Source organism: Prionailurus viverrinus, chromosome B2 (assembly GCF_022837055.1).
Source record: "Prionailurus viverrinus isolate Anna chromosome B2, UM_Priviv_1.0, whole genome shotgun sequence".
In the NCBI taxonomy this organism is placed as follows: domain Eukaryota; kingdom Metazoa; phylum Chordata; class Mammalia; order Carnivora; family Felidae; genus Prionailurus; species Prionailurus viverrinus.
In genome coordinates this window covers 29,393,450-29,408,529 of record NC_062565.1, presented here as the reverse complement: position 1 = coordinate 29,408,529, position 15,080 = coordinate 29,393,450, and the positions used below count along the sequence as shown (strand labels likewise).

Here is a 15,080-nt window from a genome sequence, read left to right as displayed (position 1 = left end):
GCTCCCCTCTGTCCTCCAAGACCTGTAGAAACAGGTAGGCTTCTTTCTTGCACCCATGAAAGAGATATGTGCCGCCCTTCTGGGAGAGGACTCATGAGAATATCAGGCTTTACCCCAGGTTACTCTGCCATGAGCCTCTAGAAAGGTTAGACCTTAGCCAGAAAGGATAAATCTAGAAAGTATTTCACTTTTCTGCTTCTGAAAAGAGCACTGTGAAAGAGAAAAGTGTCAACTCGCACCTTCATTCTGAAAAGTAACCCTGGTCTAGGGCAAATTTAAATGCCATGGAAACTACGACTTTGAGTGAACATGCCCTGCCCCACAGCACATGTAATTGCATCTCTCCACCTCATCATGCTTTGGGTTCTCTATGTGCCATGACATAATCTCTGTGTACCAGAGACCTAATACAGTGAGTCCTTAGAATCCTGGCACCTGCCCTCCCTTCTCATCTCTCCCAATTCAATTCTCCTGTCAATCTGGGTGAGGCTCAGAAACACAGGGGTCCTGCTTGGGGCAATAAAGATTAGAAAGGGGACAGGTAGGAATGAGGTCCCTGGATTTTGTTGTGGAGATTTTGAATGCCAGGTGGGTTCTGGCATGGGAGCTTTCTCACAGAACTGGGAAATTCAATTCAGCACTGTAGACATCCACTCATGTGCACACAGATTCTCTCTGTCATATATTTTTTATGTGTTTATTTCTTAGCTAAATGACAACAGAATCTCCTCCTTCCACAGTCTGTTAAAATCAAGAGAGAGGGAATGTCTTCCTCAAGGCTGTCAGAGACCCAAACAAAGCTGAGAGGGGACTCAAGGGGACAAATGAAAGGACACTGAAGTCTCTGGTCTCCCAGGTCAACTTTCTCCTTGAAAAAAGTGGCACTATGGCTTCAGGGGCCACTCAGGGCCCATTGTATCTCCTTCTCATCTCCATGGCTATTGAGGATACTGGTCTCCTCCAGAACCAGTTAGGCCTCCAACTAGAGCTGTAGTGGACTCCGTCATACCCTTCAGGGTCCATGCCAAGGTTGGGGCCATGGGGACGGTAGACAGCTGTGTCAAAGACGTTTCTCAGAGACAGGGAATATCTCTAGAAAAAGAAGGATGAATCATTTCAGAATTGTATCCCCCTGTTCCAAGCTTTAACCATGGACTCATTCTGTAATCGTCTTCCCCTACATATCATCTCTCTCACCTAGTATTCCTTCCTCTAGACTTTGTTCCTTCTTTCAGCCTTCTTTTTCCACAAGTCAGTAGTTTCCCATTGCACTTTGGCTCTTCCAGTTCTAACTTCTTGCTTTTTTTTTAAATTTTTAAATGTTTATTTTATTTTTTTTTTTAGAAAAAGAGAGACAGAGTGTGAGTGGGGGGCAAGGCAGAGAGAGAGAGAGAGGGAGACACAGAATCTGAAACAGGCCCTAGGCTCTGAGCTGTCAGCACAGACCCTGATGCAGAGCTCGAACTCAAGAACCATGAGATCATGACCTGAGCTGAGTCAGTTGCTTAACAGACTGAGCCACCCAGGCACCCCTAACTTCCTACTTTTCTTTAGTAACAGTCTCCTGATATTTCTTTCCTTCTTACCCACCCCCCAACTTGGTGACCCTACTCTTCATATCCCACTCCCTTATGTTCCTGCTACTCCTTCCCCCAGGCACTTTCCTACATATTAGGCACTCACCACACAGAGGAAGAGCCCAGCAAAGAATCCCACAGCCACTACAACAGAGACCAGAGTAATGAGGAAGATTTCCCATGGTTTCAGGGACCCACTGGGTGTCACTTCATTCACTGGAGTTGTAGCACTCGTGCCATTGGAAGTTGTGTGTGTTCCAGTTGGAGAATGTGTGCCAGAGCTTCCTGTGGTTGCACTGGATACAATGTTGGCAGCTGTGCTGGTCCCACTGGAAGTCACACTAGATCCAGTGTTGGAGGCTACACTGGTCCTGCTGGAGATCTCACCGGATCCAGGACTGGCAGCTGTGCTTATCCCCCTGGAGGTTGTACTGGATCCAGTATTGGCAGGCATGCTGGTCCCACCAGAAGTTGTGCTGGATCCAGTGTTGGAGGCTATATTGGTCCCACCTGAGGCTTCACTGGATCCAGTGTTAACAGGTGTACTACTCCCTCTGGAGGTTGTGCTAGATTCAGTATTGGAGGTTATGCCAGACCCACTGGAAGTCACACTGGGTCTAGTTTGGGAGGTTGTACTAGTTCTGCCAGAGGTTGTGCTGGATCCAGTGTTGACAGGTATGCTGGTCCCTACAGAGGGTGTGCTAGTTTCGGTATTGGAGGTTGTGCTGGAACTACTGTAGGTCACACTGGACTCAGTGCTGGAGGCTGTACTGGTCCCACCAGATGTTGTGATGGATCCAGTGTTGACAGGTGTGCTGGTCCCTCCAGAGGTTGTGCTAGATTCAGTATTGGAAGTTGTGCTGGAACCACTGGAGGTCACACTGGATTCAGTGTTGGAAGCTGTACTGGTCCCATCAGATGTTGTGCTGGATCCAGTATTGACAGCTATGCTGGTCCCTCCAGAGGTTGTGCTGGATCTAGTACTGGAGGCTATATTGGTTCCACTAGAAGTCACACTAGATCCAGTGTTGAAGACTATACTGGTCCCACCAGATGTTGTGCTCGATCCAGTATTAACGACTGTGCTGTTCCCTCCAGAGGTTGTGCTGGATACAGTACTAGAGGCTATACTTGTTCCACTAGAAATCACACTAGATCCAGTGTTGGAGATTGTACTGGTTCCACCAGAGGTTGTGCTGGATTTAGTGCTGGAGGTTATACTGGTCCCACCAGAAGTTGTGCCTGATGTGCTAAACGCACTGGGTGTTACACCTGCTGATAATAATAAATGATGACAAACATATACATTGAGCATAAATACTTTCTGCTCAATGCTTGGTTAAATTCATTACATAGATAATTCTCTTTGATGCTCACTAACAGCCCTATGAACTAGATACTATTGTTATCAACAGCTAAGAAGAAGAAATTGAGGCTTAGAAATGTTGACATTTGCTCATGTTTATACAGAGTAGTAGAGCAGGAATTTGTACCCAGGCTATTGGATCTGCACTTTCAGCCACAATGCTAAATTGCCCTCCCCACCCATCCCCAACACCAAGATTACATAACCTAGTTTCACTGGCAGTAAGCTTATTCCATATGCTGCTATATAAGATCCAATACAGATAAGAAGTATTATAAAGGAATTGCAAAAGCCAGGTGAAACTAGTATATATTAATTCATTTAAAATAGTATTGCTCCTTTCCTAGAAAATATTTTTTAGTGTTATTCAGAAAATATCTACATCAAAATTGTCTGAGTAGCTTGTTAATAATAAAGATTCCTAGGCATACCACTCCAGATTAAATGAATCAGAGTTTGAGATGGGACCTTTCAATGAGGGGCTGGGTGATTCCATATGCATTAAATTTCCAGGGATTCCCGATCTCTATACCAGAGGCTGGAGAAGAATATGTTATATGTAGTTTAAACATATAAGATCTCCCAGGATTAATGGCTATAATGTATAGCACATCTTTTCAACCTTGGGTAAACAGACTGAGTTAAAGTTGTGTCTATTTCTTTCCACTCACAACACTGAACGACAAAGATACACAACCTCTTCCAGATAACCAAAATTAATCTGTGACTCATTTACCACTAACTGGAACATGGGTACCTATCACCTCATTCCACACATGTGTATTTTTTCCTCAGGTTTATTTGAATTAACATAGGATTAGACTTTTATGGGGGGAAGCCCCTCCCCCATATCAGCAATATGGTACAAATTGGGGTTAAGATCAGAATCTTGAGTAAAACTTAAAAGAAACTGAGATGACCAAGACTAGGAATGACACAACAGTTAACTCTTCCTGTTCTTAGTATTTAACTCCCCAGCCACCCACAGATTATTACCATTTTATAAATGCAGAAGTGGAGGCACAGAGAAGTTAAATGACTCACCCAAAGTACACAGGTAACATTGGAGCCATGATCTACACACAGGTAATCTGAGACCAGAGTCTACAGTTTTAATCCCTGGGTTCTAACTGCCTCCTGGGTGATACCTAATTATATTGAAGGGATTGGGGTAAAACAATGATCCTCATTCTATGGAAGAGAACCAGAGCTAGTCCTAGCAGTGGTCAGCATCTCCCAAAACACCTAAAAGGTTCTCAGATCACCCACTTTTAAAAGAAATCACTTACCAGTTTCTAAAAGTAGGAGATGCAATAGTAGCCAACACTTAAGGATAATGTGTCCTTTGTACATCTTGATCTGTCTTGTTGTGGTTGGAAGGTAAGATACCCAAATCCCAGTTGTGGCCAAGATCTAGAAGGCAAAGAACAGGATTCTTGAGAAAGGAGAGTTCAAGGTGAAGAGGTAAAAGCTAGAGTTTCCAGAAACTTGGGTCTCTTAAGTACTTGTTATTTGGAAGAACTTTGAGCCCAGTGGGCAGAAGACTGGATGCTTGGGTTCCTTAAGCTTCTTCCATGCAATGTTCTTGCCTCTTTATTTATTGTGGATGAGCTTCAAGGACCTTTATAGTTTCATATGTGTTGGGGAGGAGTAGGGAAGATGACTTATTCCTCTGCCAACTGTGAGAAATTAAACAATACTGATCCTGGGAAGGAATAGACTAGGGGTCAAGAGGAAGGTGAGAAAGGAAAATGACATGATCACACTAGGCAGGGCACTGGACTGGTCGGGTCATAGCAGGAAGTAGACTAATATAAAGAGATTAAGTTTGTCAGAGTGGAAGGGACCTACCTTCTAAGGCAGAGATGGGGCCAGAAACCTGTTCTACTGCAAGACTTTGTTTCCTGGCCAAGAAGTTCTGTGTGTCTGCTTTGGCAAGGAAATAGCCCTAATGAAGTGAGCTAAGGGGGTGGTACCCCAAATTTCTGAATCAAATGGAAATATGAGACTAAAATATGAGACCTAGCAGGAACTAGGTATCTGGGCTTCTGGGTTAAAGACAGAGACAGATGGAGCATTACTGGGTATGCAGTAAGCACTCAGCTGTGCACACTGAATGAACAGGGAAAGAGAGATCCAGGGGCTGATGAAGCCATCTTTGGGGTCTCTGGAGCATTAAGGCTGAGGGCATGAAGAGTGTAAAATGTGCAGAACAAGCCCCTCATCAGGCTCATAGCAGGTGAAGGGGTGGTATAATTTCCCTCTCTGATCCTCCACCATAGAAGTTCCCCTCTTGTTTGTTTTCAGAGGAATCTGTAGGATTTTCTCTGCCCTGGAATCCTTCAGATGTTCCTTCTCCTTAGCCTAATGAAGTATCTCTCAGTAGGATATACCACAAACACCAATTAGGAGACTTCAAGTCTGTTGAGGGAGTGAGATATATAGTCCAAATTCTCTATAAACTTCATATTGGTCTGAACACAGATGTAACAGCAAAAGACACACAGTCCCCTAAATTAATAGGACTGAACAGACCCAAATAAGCAGAGTTTTGGGGGTTCATGGGAAAGGCATCTTGTGGCCAAGGTGAAGGAGATGGATTGATGGGAGTTTCAGCGCACAGTCTGTGTGACCAAGTCAGCTGTCTTCCTTCCCATTTTATTTTATTTTTATTTTTATTTTTAAAAATAAAGAGAATGAGCAGGGGAGGGGCAAATAAAGAGGGAGATGCAGAACCCGAAGCAGGCTCCAGGCTCTGAGCTGTCATCACAGAGTACATTGTGGGGCTCAAACCCACGAACCATGAGATCATGACCTAAGCCAAATTTGGACGCTTAACTGACTGAGCCACCCAGGCACCCCTCTTCATTCCCATTAATGAGAAACTTTGTGGAAGAAGCAACATCTCAGTTTATTTGTAGGTGAACAAATATCCCTGACACATAAGAGCTGTTTGAAAGAAGCAGGAGGTGGCTGGAGATGTGAAGGAGTGAGTCAAGAGGGGACAAAGTGGGCTGGAAAAGGCTGATGCAGATCAACCTAGCAGCTGGGATGGGCAGTTCCTGAGGCTGAAGTGTGAAGAATTGCTCAATAACAGGGAAGCCTCTAGACACCTAGCAATCCCATAATCCCATTCTATGGCTGAGAGGCCAATAGCACTCTAAGAATTCCTTTTCTTTCCCCTCTAGACTTATTTGGAGGCAAAGGTCCTGAATTCAAGTCCAGATTCCACCCTTTAGACATAATCCTAAAATTTTTTTTGCATGCATACTTATCAGAATATATATATAATTAGTGTCTTTAGTCTCTTTCAAAACAATAGAAGAATCTTGGAATTCTATTACCCAGTTCCCAACTCATATCCTGTTCCCAAGTCTTTTAGTTCTGTCTTAATTTTTAACTTCATCAGAGATTATTGTTGTTTACACACCTCCAGCCAAACATAGTCATACATCTAAAGTAAGCTGAAAGAGAGACTGGAGAATATAGTGACTAGCAGAGTGGGCTTGTGATCAACTAAAACTTGAGAATATTATCATTAAAGATGGAGAATGAATATTAGTGAACAACCATAAAGCCATGACACACATTTAAACCTACCTACTTTATTTTTATTTATTTATTTTATATAGTTTCTGTATTCCTGGAGCTTTCATTCTGTTTTGTTTGTTTTGTTTTTTTAAATATAATTTATTGTCAAATTGGCTTGCATTCAACACCCAGTGCTCATCCCAACAAGTGCCCTCCTCAATGCCCATCACCCACTTTCCCTTCTCCCCACTCCCCCATCAACCTTCAGTTTGTTCTCTGTATTTAAGAGTCTCTTATGGTTTGCCTCTCTCCCTGTTTGTAACTATTTTCTCCCCCTTTATTCCTCCATGGTCTTCTGTTAAGTTTCTCAAGATCCACATATGAGTGAAAACATATGATATCTGTCTTTCTCTGACTGACTTATCGTACTTAGCATAATACCCTCCAGTTTCATCCATGTTGCTGCAAATGGCATGATTTCATTCTTTTTCATTGCCAGGTAATATTTTATTTATATATAAACCACATCTTCTTTATTCATTCATCAGTTGATGGACATTTAGGCTCTTTCCACAACATGGCTATTGTTGAAAGTGCTGCTATAAACATTGGGGTAAACGTGCCCCTGTGCATCAGCATTCCTGTATCCCTTGGGTAAATTCCTAGCAGTGCTATTGCTGGGTCATAGGGCAGCTCTATTTTTAATTTTTTGAGGAACCTCCACACCGTTTTCCAGAGTGACTGCACCAGTTTGCGTTCCCACCAACAGTGCAAGAGGGTTCCCATTTGTCCACATCCTTGCCAGCATCTATGGTTTCCTGATTTGTTCATTTTAGCCATTCTGACCAGTGTGAATAAACCTACTAGCTTTATATTCTGTATTTATGAATTCTAATACCTTTAGTTTTTGTGGATCTGATCTTGCTGTCTATTTTGTGTTTTGTTTCTTGCTGACTTTCACTGATGGTTTCTGACTGAGATCGTTGTACTTGAGATTTATGACTGAATTTGGTTTTGTTGCAAAGGTATCTGTAGAAGTACTTTGAAGCCTAAGATGAGGGCTTGACCTTCCATAGAGAATTTGCACGTTTTGGCCAAATTAAATTATAGGCTTCAAGTCTTTTGAATAACCCATGATTTGGAACTACAAGCCATGTAAAGTATGTGGTTACAAGTTATTTCTCCAGAGATACTTCCCCCATGCCAAGTTTAGAGATAGGCAATTTTGTTTGCATTTCCTGAGAGGAAGAGAGGGTTTATTTTAGCTTACACTCCCTGAAGGTTGCAGGCTTATGTGAGGGTCTACTGTGAGAGTCCTCACCTGGGCTAGTCAGTCGGACTGAGGCTGTGCTACCAGAAAAGTTCACTGGGTTTGGCCAAGGTTGGCTTCAGTGCTCCTCTTACCTTCTTGGGTTCCTACCTTAGCTTAGCCTTTAATTCTAGCATTCCTTACTTTCCCGCCAACTCACTGATTCATTTAAGACGATTTTTAAAAAGGGAGATGACCCAAATAGATAAAATCATGAATGAAAATGGAATTATTACAACCAATCCCTCAGAGATACAAACAATTATCAGGGAATACTATGAAAAATTATATGCCAACAAATTGGACAACCTGGAAGAAATGGACAAATTCCTGAACACCCACACTCTTCCAAAACTCAATCAGAAGGAAATAGAAAGCTTGAACAGACCCATAACCAGCAAAGAAATTGCATCGGTTATCAAAAATCTCCCAACAAATAAGAGTCCAGGACCAGATGGCTTCCCAGGGGAGTTCTACCAGATGTTTAAAGCAGAGATAATACCTATCCTTCTCAAGATATTCCAAGAAATAGAAAGGGAAGGAAAACTTCCAGACTCATTCTATGAAGCCAGGATTACTTTGATTCCTAAACCAGACAGAGACCCAGTAAAAAAAGAGAACTACAGGCCAATATCCCTGATGAATATGGATGCAAAAATTCTCAATAAGATACTAGCAAATCGAATTCAACAGCATATAAAAAGAGTTATTCACCATGATCAAGTGGGATTCATTCCTGGGATGCAGGGCTGGTTCAACATTCGCAAATCAATCAACGTGATACATCACATTAACAAAAAAAAAGAGAAGAACCATATGATCCTGTCAATCGATGCAGAAAAGGCCTTTGACAAAATTCAGCACCCTTTCTTAATAAAAACCCTTGAGAAGTCGGGATAGAAGGAACATACTTAAAGATCATAAAAAGCCATTTATGAAAAGCCCACAGCTAACATCATACTCAACAGGGAAAAACTGAGAGCTTTTTCCCTGAGATCAGGAACACGACAGGGATGTCCACTCTCACCGCTGTTGTTTAACATAGTGGTGGAAGTGCTAGCATCAGCAATCAGACAACAAAAGGAAATCAAAGGCATCAAAATTGGCAAAGATGAAGTCAAGCTTTCACTTTTTGCAGATGACATGATATTATACATGGAAAATCCGATAGACTCCACCAAAAGTCTGCTAGAACTGATACATGAATTCAGCAAAGTTGCAGGATACAAAATCAATGTACAGAAATCAGTTGCATTCTTATACACTAACAATGAAGCAACAGAAAGACAAATAAAGAAACTGATCCCATTCACAATTGCACCAAGAAGCATAAAATACCTAGGAATAAATCTAACCAAAGATGTAAAGGATCTGTATCCTGAAAACTATAGAAAGCTTATGAAGGTAATTGAAGAAGATTTAAAGAAATGGAAAGACATTCCCTGCTCATGGATTGGAAAAATAAATATTGTCAAAATGTCAATACTACCCAAAGCTATCTACACATTCAATGCAATCCCAATCAAAATTGCACCAGCATTCTTCTCGAAACTAGAACAAGCAATCCTAAAATTCATATGGAACCACAAAAGGCCCCGAATAGCCAAAGGAATTTTGAAGAAGAAGACCAAAGCAGGAGGCATCACAATCCCAGACTTTAGCCTCTACTACAAAGCTGTAATCATCAAGACAGCATGGTATTGGCACAAAAACAGACACACAGACCAATGGAATAGAATAGAAACCCCAGAACTAGACCCACAAACGTATGGCCAACTCATCTTTGACAAAGCAAGAAAGAACATCCAATGGAAAAAAGACAGCCTCTTTCACAAATGGTGCTGGGAGAACTGGACAGCAACATGCAGAAGGTTGAAACTAGACCACTTTCTCACACCATTCACAAAAATAAACTCAAAATGGATAAAGGACCTAAATGTGAGACAGGAAACCATCAAAACCCTAGAGGAGAAAGCAGGAAAAGACCTCTCTGACCTCAGCCGTAGCAATCTCTTACTCGACACATCCCCAAAGGCAAGGGAATTAAAAGCAAAGTGAATTACTGGGACCTTATGAAGATAAAAAGCTTCTGCACAGCAAAGGAAACAACCAACAAAACTAAAAGGCAACCAACGGAATGGGAAAAGATATTTGCAAATGACATATCGGACAAAGGGCTAGTATCTAAAATCTATAAAGAGCTCACCAAACTCCACACCCGAAAAACAACCCAGTGAAGAAATGGGCAGAAAACATGAATAGACACTTCTCTAAAGAAGACATCCAGATGGCCAACAGGCACATGAAAAGATGTTCAGCGTTGCTCCTTATCAGGGAAATACAAATCAAAACCACACTCAGGTATCACCTCACACCAGTCAGAGTGGCCAAAATGAACAAATCAGGAGACTATAGATGCTGGAGAGGATGTGGAGAAACGGGAACCCTCTTGCACTGTTGGTGGGAATGCAAACTGGTGCAGCCACGCTGGAAAGCAGTGTGGAGGTTCCTCAGAAAATTAAAAATAGACCTACCCCATGACCCAGCAATAGCACTGCTAGGAATTTATCCAAGGGATACAGGAGTACTGATGCATAGGGGCACTTGTACCCCAATGTTCATAGCAGCACTCTCAACAATAACCAAATTATGGAAAGAGCCTAAATGTCCATCAACTGATGAATGGATAAAGAAATTGTGGTTTATATACACAATGGAATACTATGTGGCATGAGAAAAAATGAAATATGGCCTTTTGTAGCAACATGGATGGAACTGGAGAGTGTGATGCTAAGTGAAATAAGCCATACAGAGAAAGACAGATACCATATGGTTTCACTCTTATGTGGATCCTGAGAAACTTAACAGAAACCCATGGGGGAGGGGAAGGAAAAAAAAAAAAAGAGGTTAGAGTGGGAGAGAGCCAAAGCATAAGAGACTGTTAAAAACTGAGAACAGGGGCGCCTGGGTGGCGCAGTTGGTTAAGCGTCCAACTTCAGCCAGGTCACGATCTCCCGGTCCGGGAGTTCGAGCCCCGCGTCAGGCTCTGGGCTGATGGCTCAGAGCCTGGAGCCAGTTTCCGATTCTGTGTCTCCCTCTCTCTCTGACCCTCCCCCGTTCATGCTCTGTCTCTGTCCCAAAAATAAATAAACGTTGAAAAAAAACTGAGAACAAACTGAGGGTTGATGGGGGGTGGGAGGGAGGGGAGGGTGGGTGATGGGTATTGAGGAGGGCACCTTTTGGGATGAGCACTGGGTGTTGTATGGAAACCAATTTGTCAATAAATTTCATATATAAAAAAATAAAAAATAAATAAAAATAAAAATAAAAATAAAGAAAAAAAAGACGATTTTTAGTCCACCATTTTAAGTTCTTCAAGGTATTTTAAGTCAACACACTTAGTCCATTACAGAAACAGAAATTTAAGTTCTCACTGGATTTTTTTTGAGAAATAAATGATAGTGTATTTAAAGGCACTAGGATGGTGTTTGGCACATAGTAAGCATGAAATTATAAAGGACAGAGGAAAAACACAAAGGAAAACATTAAAACATATATATGTAGTAGCCAGCGTATTTTAGGATTTTAATTTGTAGCACATCCCAGTGATTTTCTCCTTACTTGTCACATGGCATTTGGAAGAGACAAAGAAGTAGAGAAGAAGAATCTTCCCAAAGATGAAGGAGACCTGGAAAATAATAGGTGGCTCTAAGATGGTTTCCAGTCACCTAGTTTTCATGATGTTGAAGCTACAAATCTAGACAGATATTAACTACACTTATTGTGGTGATCATCTCTCAACGTATACAAATATCGGATCATTATTTTGTACACCTGAAACCACTATCATGTTCTATGTCAATTATACCTCAACTAAGAAAGAAAGAAAAAGAGAGAGGGAAGAAAGAAAGAAAGAAAGAGGGAGGGAGGGAGGAAAGAAGGAAGGAAGGGAGGGAGGGAGAAAGAGAGAGAGTTGGGGGGCCTGCGTGCCTCAGTTAAGTGTCTGACTTGATTTCGGCTCAGGTCATGATCTCAAAGTGGATAGATCAAGCCTGGAGTTAGGCTTTGCACTGGGCCTGGAGCCTGCTTAAGAGTCTCTCTCCCTCTCCCTCTCTCTCTCTACCCCTCCTCTGACTCACACTCGCTCTCTCTGTCTCTAAAATAAAATTAAAAAGGAAGGAAGGAAGGACATCAGTTCAGTGAAGATCAGGCTGCTAGCAGGTGCTTGCAGAATGCCTCTTGTGCCATGAGGGAGGGGGAAAAAAAGGTTAGAGAGGGAGGGAGCCAAAACATAAGAGACTCTTAAAAACCGAGAACAAACTGAGGGTTGATGGGGGATGGGAGGGAGGGGAGGGTGAGTGATGGGCATTGAGGAGGACACCTGTTGGGATGAGCACTGGGTGTTATATGGAAAACAATTTGACAATAAATTTCATATTAAAAAAAAAAAGAATGCCTCTTGTGTACCTTTCACCAGTCAACTCCATGGTCGGGATTCAACCCTGATATAGAGAGTGACTTCCCACTGCTTTTGGAATCTGCGTCTGCAACCAGCCACAAAAACCATTTCCACAGCTGGAGTCAATGACATAAGATCAACTGACATAGTTTTGCCAAGATATCCTCGATATGATCTCGTTCAATGAAGGAGAGGTCTCTGGTGTGAAAACCCTGCTTTCAGCATCTAGTATGATAGGTGTTTTTATTTTTATTTTTTCTTTTTTTTTTTTTTTTGGTGGAAGTCTTAGAAATTAACTCAACAGTAGGTTTTAACCTGTGTTGTTTCTGCCCTCTTAGGCTGCTGGTTTAAGCATACAATGAAAGGACTGCCATTTTCCTCTGAGACATATTGCTATTAGTGTTTTTTAAATTTTTGCTTTTTTTTAAATATTTTTTTTCCAACGTTTTATTTATTTTTGGGACAGAGAGAGACAGAGCATGAATGGGGGAGGGGCAGAGAGAGAGGGAGACAGAGAATCGGAAACAGGCTCCAGGCTCTGAGCCATCAGCCCAGAGCCCAACGCGGGGCTCGAACTCCCAGACCGCGAGATCGTGACCTGGCTGAAGTCGGACGCTTAACCGACTGCGCCACCCAGGCGCCCCTAAATTTTTGCTTTTATTACAAAATGATTCAATTTACCTTCCTCCGACTTAGAAAAAACAAAAACAAAAACAAATGAAGAATGCCATGCGATTACAAATCCTCTGGGGACATTTTTCACCCCTGCCCCTCTACTCAATGTTCAATTTCAAGGTAGACATTCTTCTCAGTCCCCAGTGTGCACCATGGGCAAGGTCCTTTTATTCTAGTTTAATAATATTCTAGGCTTTAACCATTAATATCTCAGCTTTATTTCGGGTCTCCTTTAGACTCCACTCCTTGTTCAGGCCTTGGACTTTGTCTCCTGTACCCTACCTGCTAAGAAGCCGTGAGAAGATAAGTTTATGTTAACCAGATTTGGCAGATACCCTCAGTGCAAAGGCTGGTTCAGAGCTCTCTTTGAGCCTCTGTCAGTCTCTGCTTTCTCTCCATTGTTGATCTAAATACTACCTACTATCTACCTAATTGATAGAGCTACAAATATTTTTTTCTATATTAACTGGCAATTTTTGTTGCTTTTGTTAGGAGTGGTTAACATACTTTATTCACTATATTCCCAGAAAAGTGGAAGTTTTCAAAAGATTGTTTTGAGATTACAAATTTCACAATCATATATGATAATGCATTTAAAGTCAGTTAGTACAATGCTTAGCACGTAGTAAGCACTCAGTAACAAAGGAGAAAGGGGGAAAGAATGTCCAAACAGCAAACAACTGATCTGGCTACCACAAATATTATGAGGTATTTTTTTTAATGTTTGTTTTTGAGAGAGCATGAGTGGGGAGGGGCAGAGAGAGATGTAGGGGAGAAAGAGACTCCCAAGCAGGCTTCATGCTATCATCATGGTGCCCGAAATGGGACTCAATCCCAGGAACTGTGAGATCATGACCTGAGCTGAAATAGACACTTTCATTTAGCATAATACCCTCCAGTTCCATCCACGTAGTTATGCTAAGTGAAATTAGTCAGTCAGAGAGAGACAAAAATAATATGACTTCACTCATATGAGGACTTTAAGACACAAAACAGATGAACATAAGTGAAGGAAAACAAAAATAATATAAAAACAGGGAGGGGGACAAAACAGAAGAGACTCATAAATATGGAGAACAAACTGAGGGTTACTGGAAGGGTTGTGGGAGGGGGGTTGGGCTAAATGAGTAAGGGGCATTAAGGAATCTATTCCTGAAATCATTGTTGCACTATATGCTAATTTGGATGTAAATTTTAAAAAATAAAAAATAAAATTAAAAAAAAAGAGAGATGTTTAGCCAACTGAGCCACGCAGGTGCCTCGAAGTTTTGTTTTGTTTTGTTTTGTTTTGTTTTGTTTTGTTTTGTTTTGTTTTAAAGCCGTAATAATACTATTATTTCTCTTACTGGTTGCATTGCATCCCAAGGAAACTAAAAAGTAGAAATCCAAAGCTGAAAGCACATAGATTATTATCACTTCCTCATCAGGAGATCAAAGAGAAATTGTTCTGAGATTGTGACCTCCTAAGAGTTTCTGAACTATGGTTAAGCCCAGGGAATATTTTCACTTGAGCTCACATGTAAACTTGAGAAAGCTGCAGATCTCCTCTAGAATCTTTCTCTATTTTTCTGGCTGGCCTGTTGGTTAAGTTCTTTGTGATCTTTTCTCTGGTTCTTTTTCTTGACCTTGATCATGACCATCTCAAAGGCCAATTTCCTGAAGACTTTTTGGAAATACGTCCTGACCCATTTTTCTTTTCCATGATTGCTTTTTTCCCCAATATTTTCTTTCCTAGAATATCTTCCATTGTTCAGTCTTTGTCCATACTCCCCTTGTCATCCATGGCTTCCTTGTCTTCTTCCTCTGTGATCCATTTCATGGCTCTTGTTATGGCCTCCTCCATGTCCATGACTTCTGCCGTGATTCATGACATAACCACTGTCATAGGTATGGCTCAATTCATGGTCCACATCATGGCCCTCTCCATGTCCAAATCCATGTGCTCCCCCATGAACCAGTTTATTTTCCCAATTATGGAACATCCCAGAGCTCAGTCCTGAGTCCAGGTCTGGACCAAGGCCAATTCTGTAATTATGGAGGTATTAAATGCCTCTCTTTATCAGAGGAAAAGAAAAGTCCTTCTAAAAGAGAAAAAACATATATTACTAGAATTAAATCTTTTCTTTTGATATCACTAAACCTTCTTAGATTGTAAAAAATCAC

At 41.5% G+C, this 15,080-nt stretch overlaps 1 protein-coding gene across 1 annotated transcript; it reads right to left on the bottom strand.

The window, feature by feature from the left end:
• Positions 1-903: 903 nt before the first annotated feature.
• On the bottom strand, positions 904-14,766 carry MUC21 (mucin 21, cell surface associated). The gene is made up of 3 exons (XM_047860346.1): positions 14,685-14,766; positions 1,684-2,819; positions 904-1,092 (listed from the first exon to the last, which is right to left on the bottom strand). The coding sequence occupies exons 1-3, from the start codon at positions 14,764-14,766 to the stop codon at positions 904-906; spliced, it is 1,407 nt and encodes a 468-aa protein (XP_047716302.1).
• Positions 14,767-15,080: the final 314 nt, after the last annotated feature.

Excerpts from the sequence above, each read along its gene's own strand:
- MUC21 (XM_047860346.1), bottom strand. The coding sequence starts at position 14,766 with ATGGACATGGAGGAGGCCATAACAAGAGCCATGAAATGGATCACAGAG. Across the intron at positions 2,820-14,684 it reads AGCCATGGATGACAAGGGGA|GCACAACTTCTGGTGGGACC; the intron begins GTATGGACAAAG and ends TTAGCACATCAG. Across the intron at positions 1,093-1,683 it reads CTGGGCTCTTCCTCTGTGTG|AGATATTCCCTGTCTCTGAG; the intron begins GTGAGTGCCTAA and ends TTCTTTTTCTAG.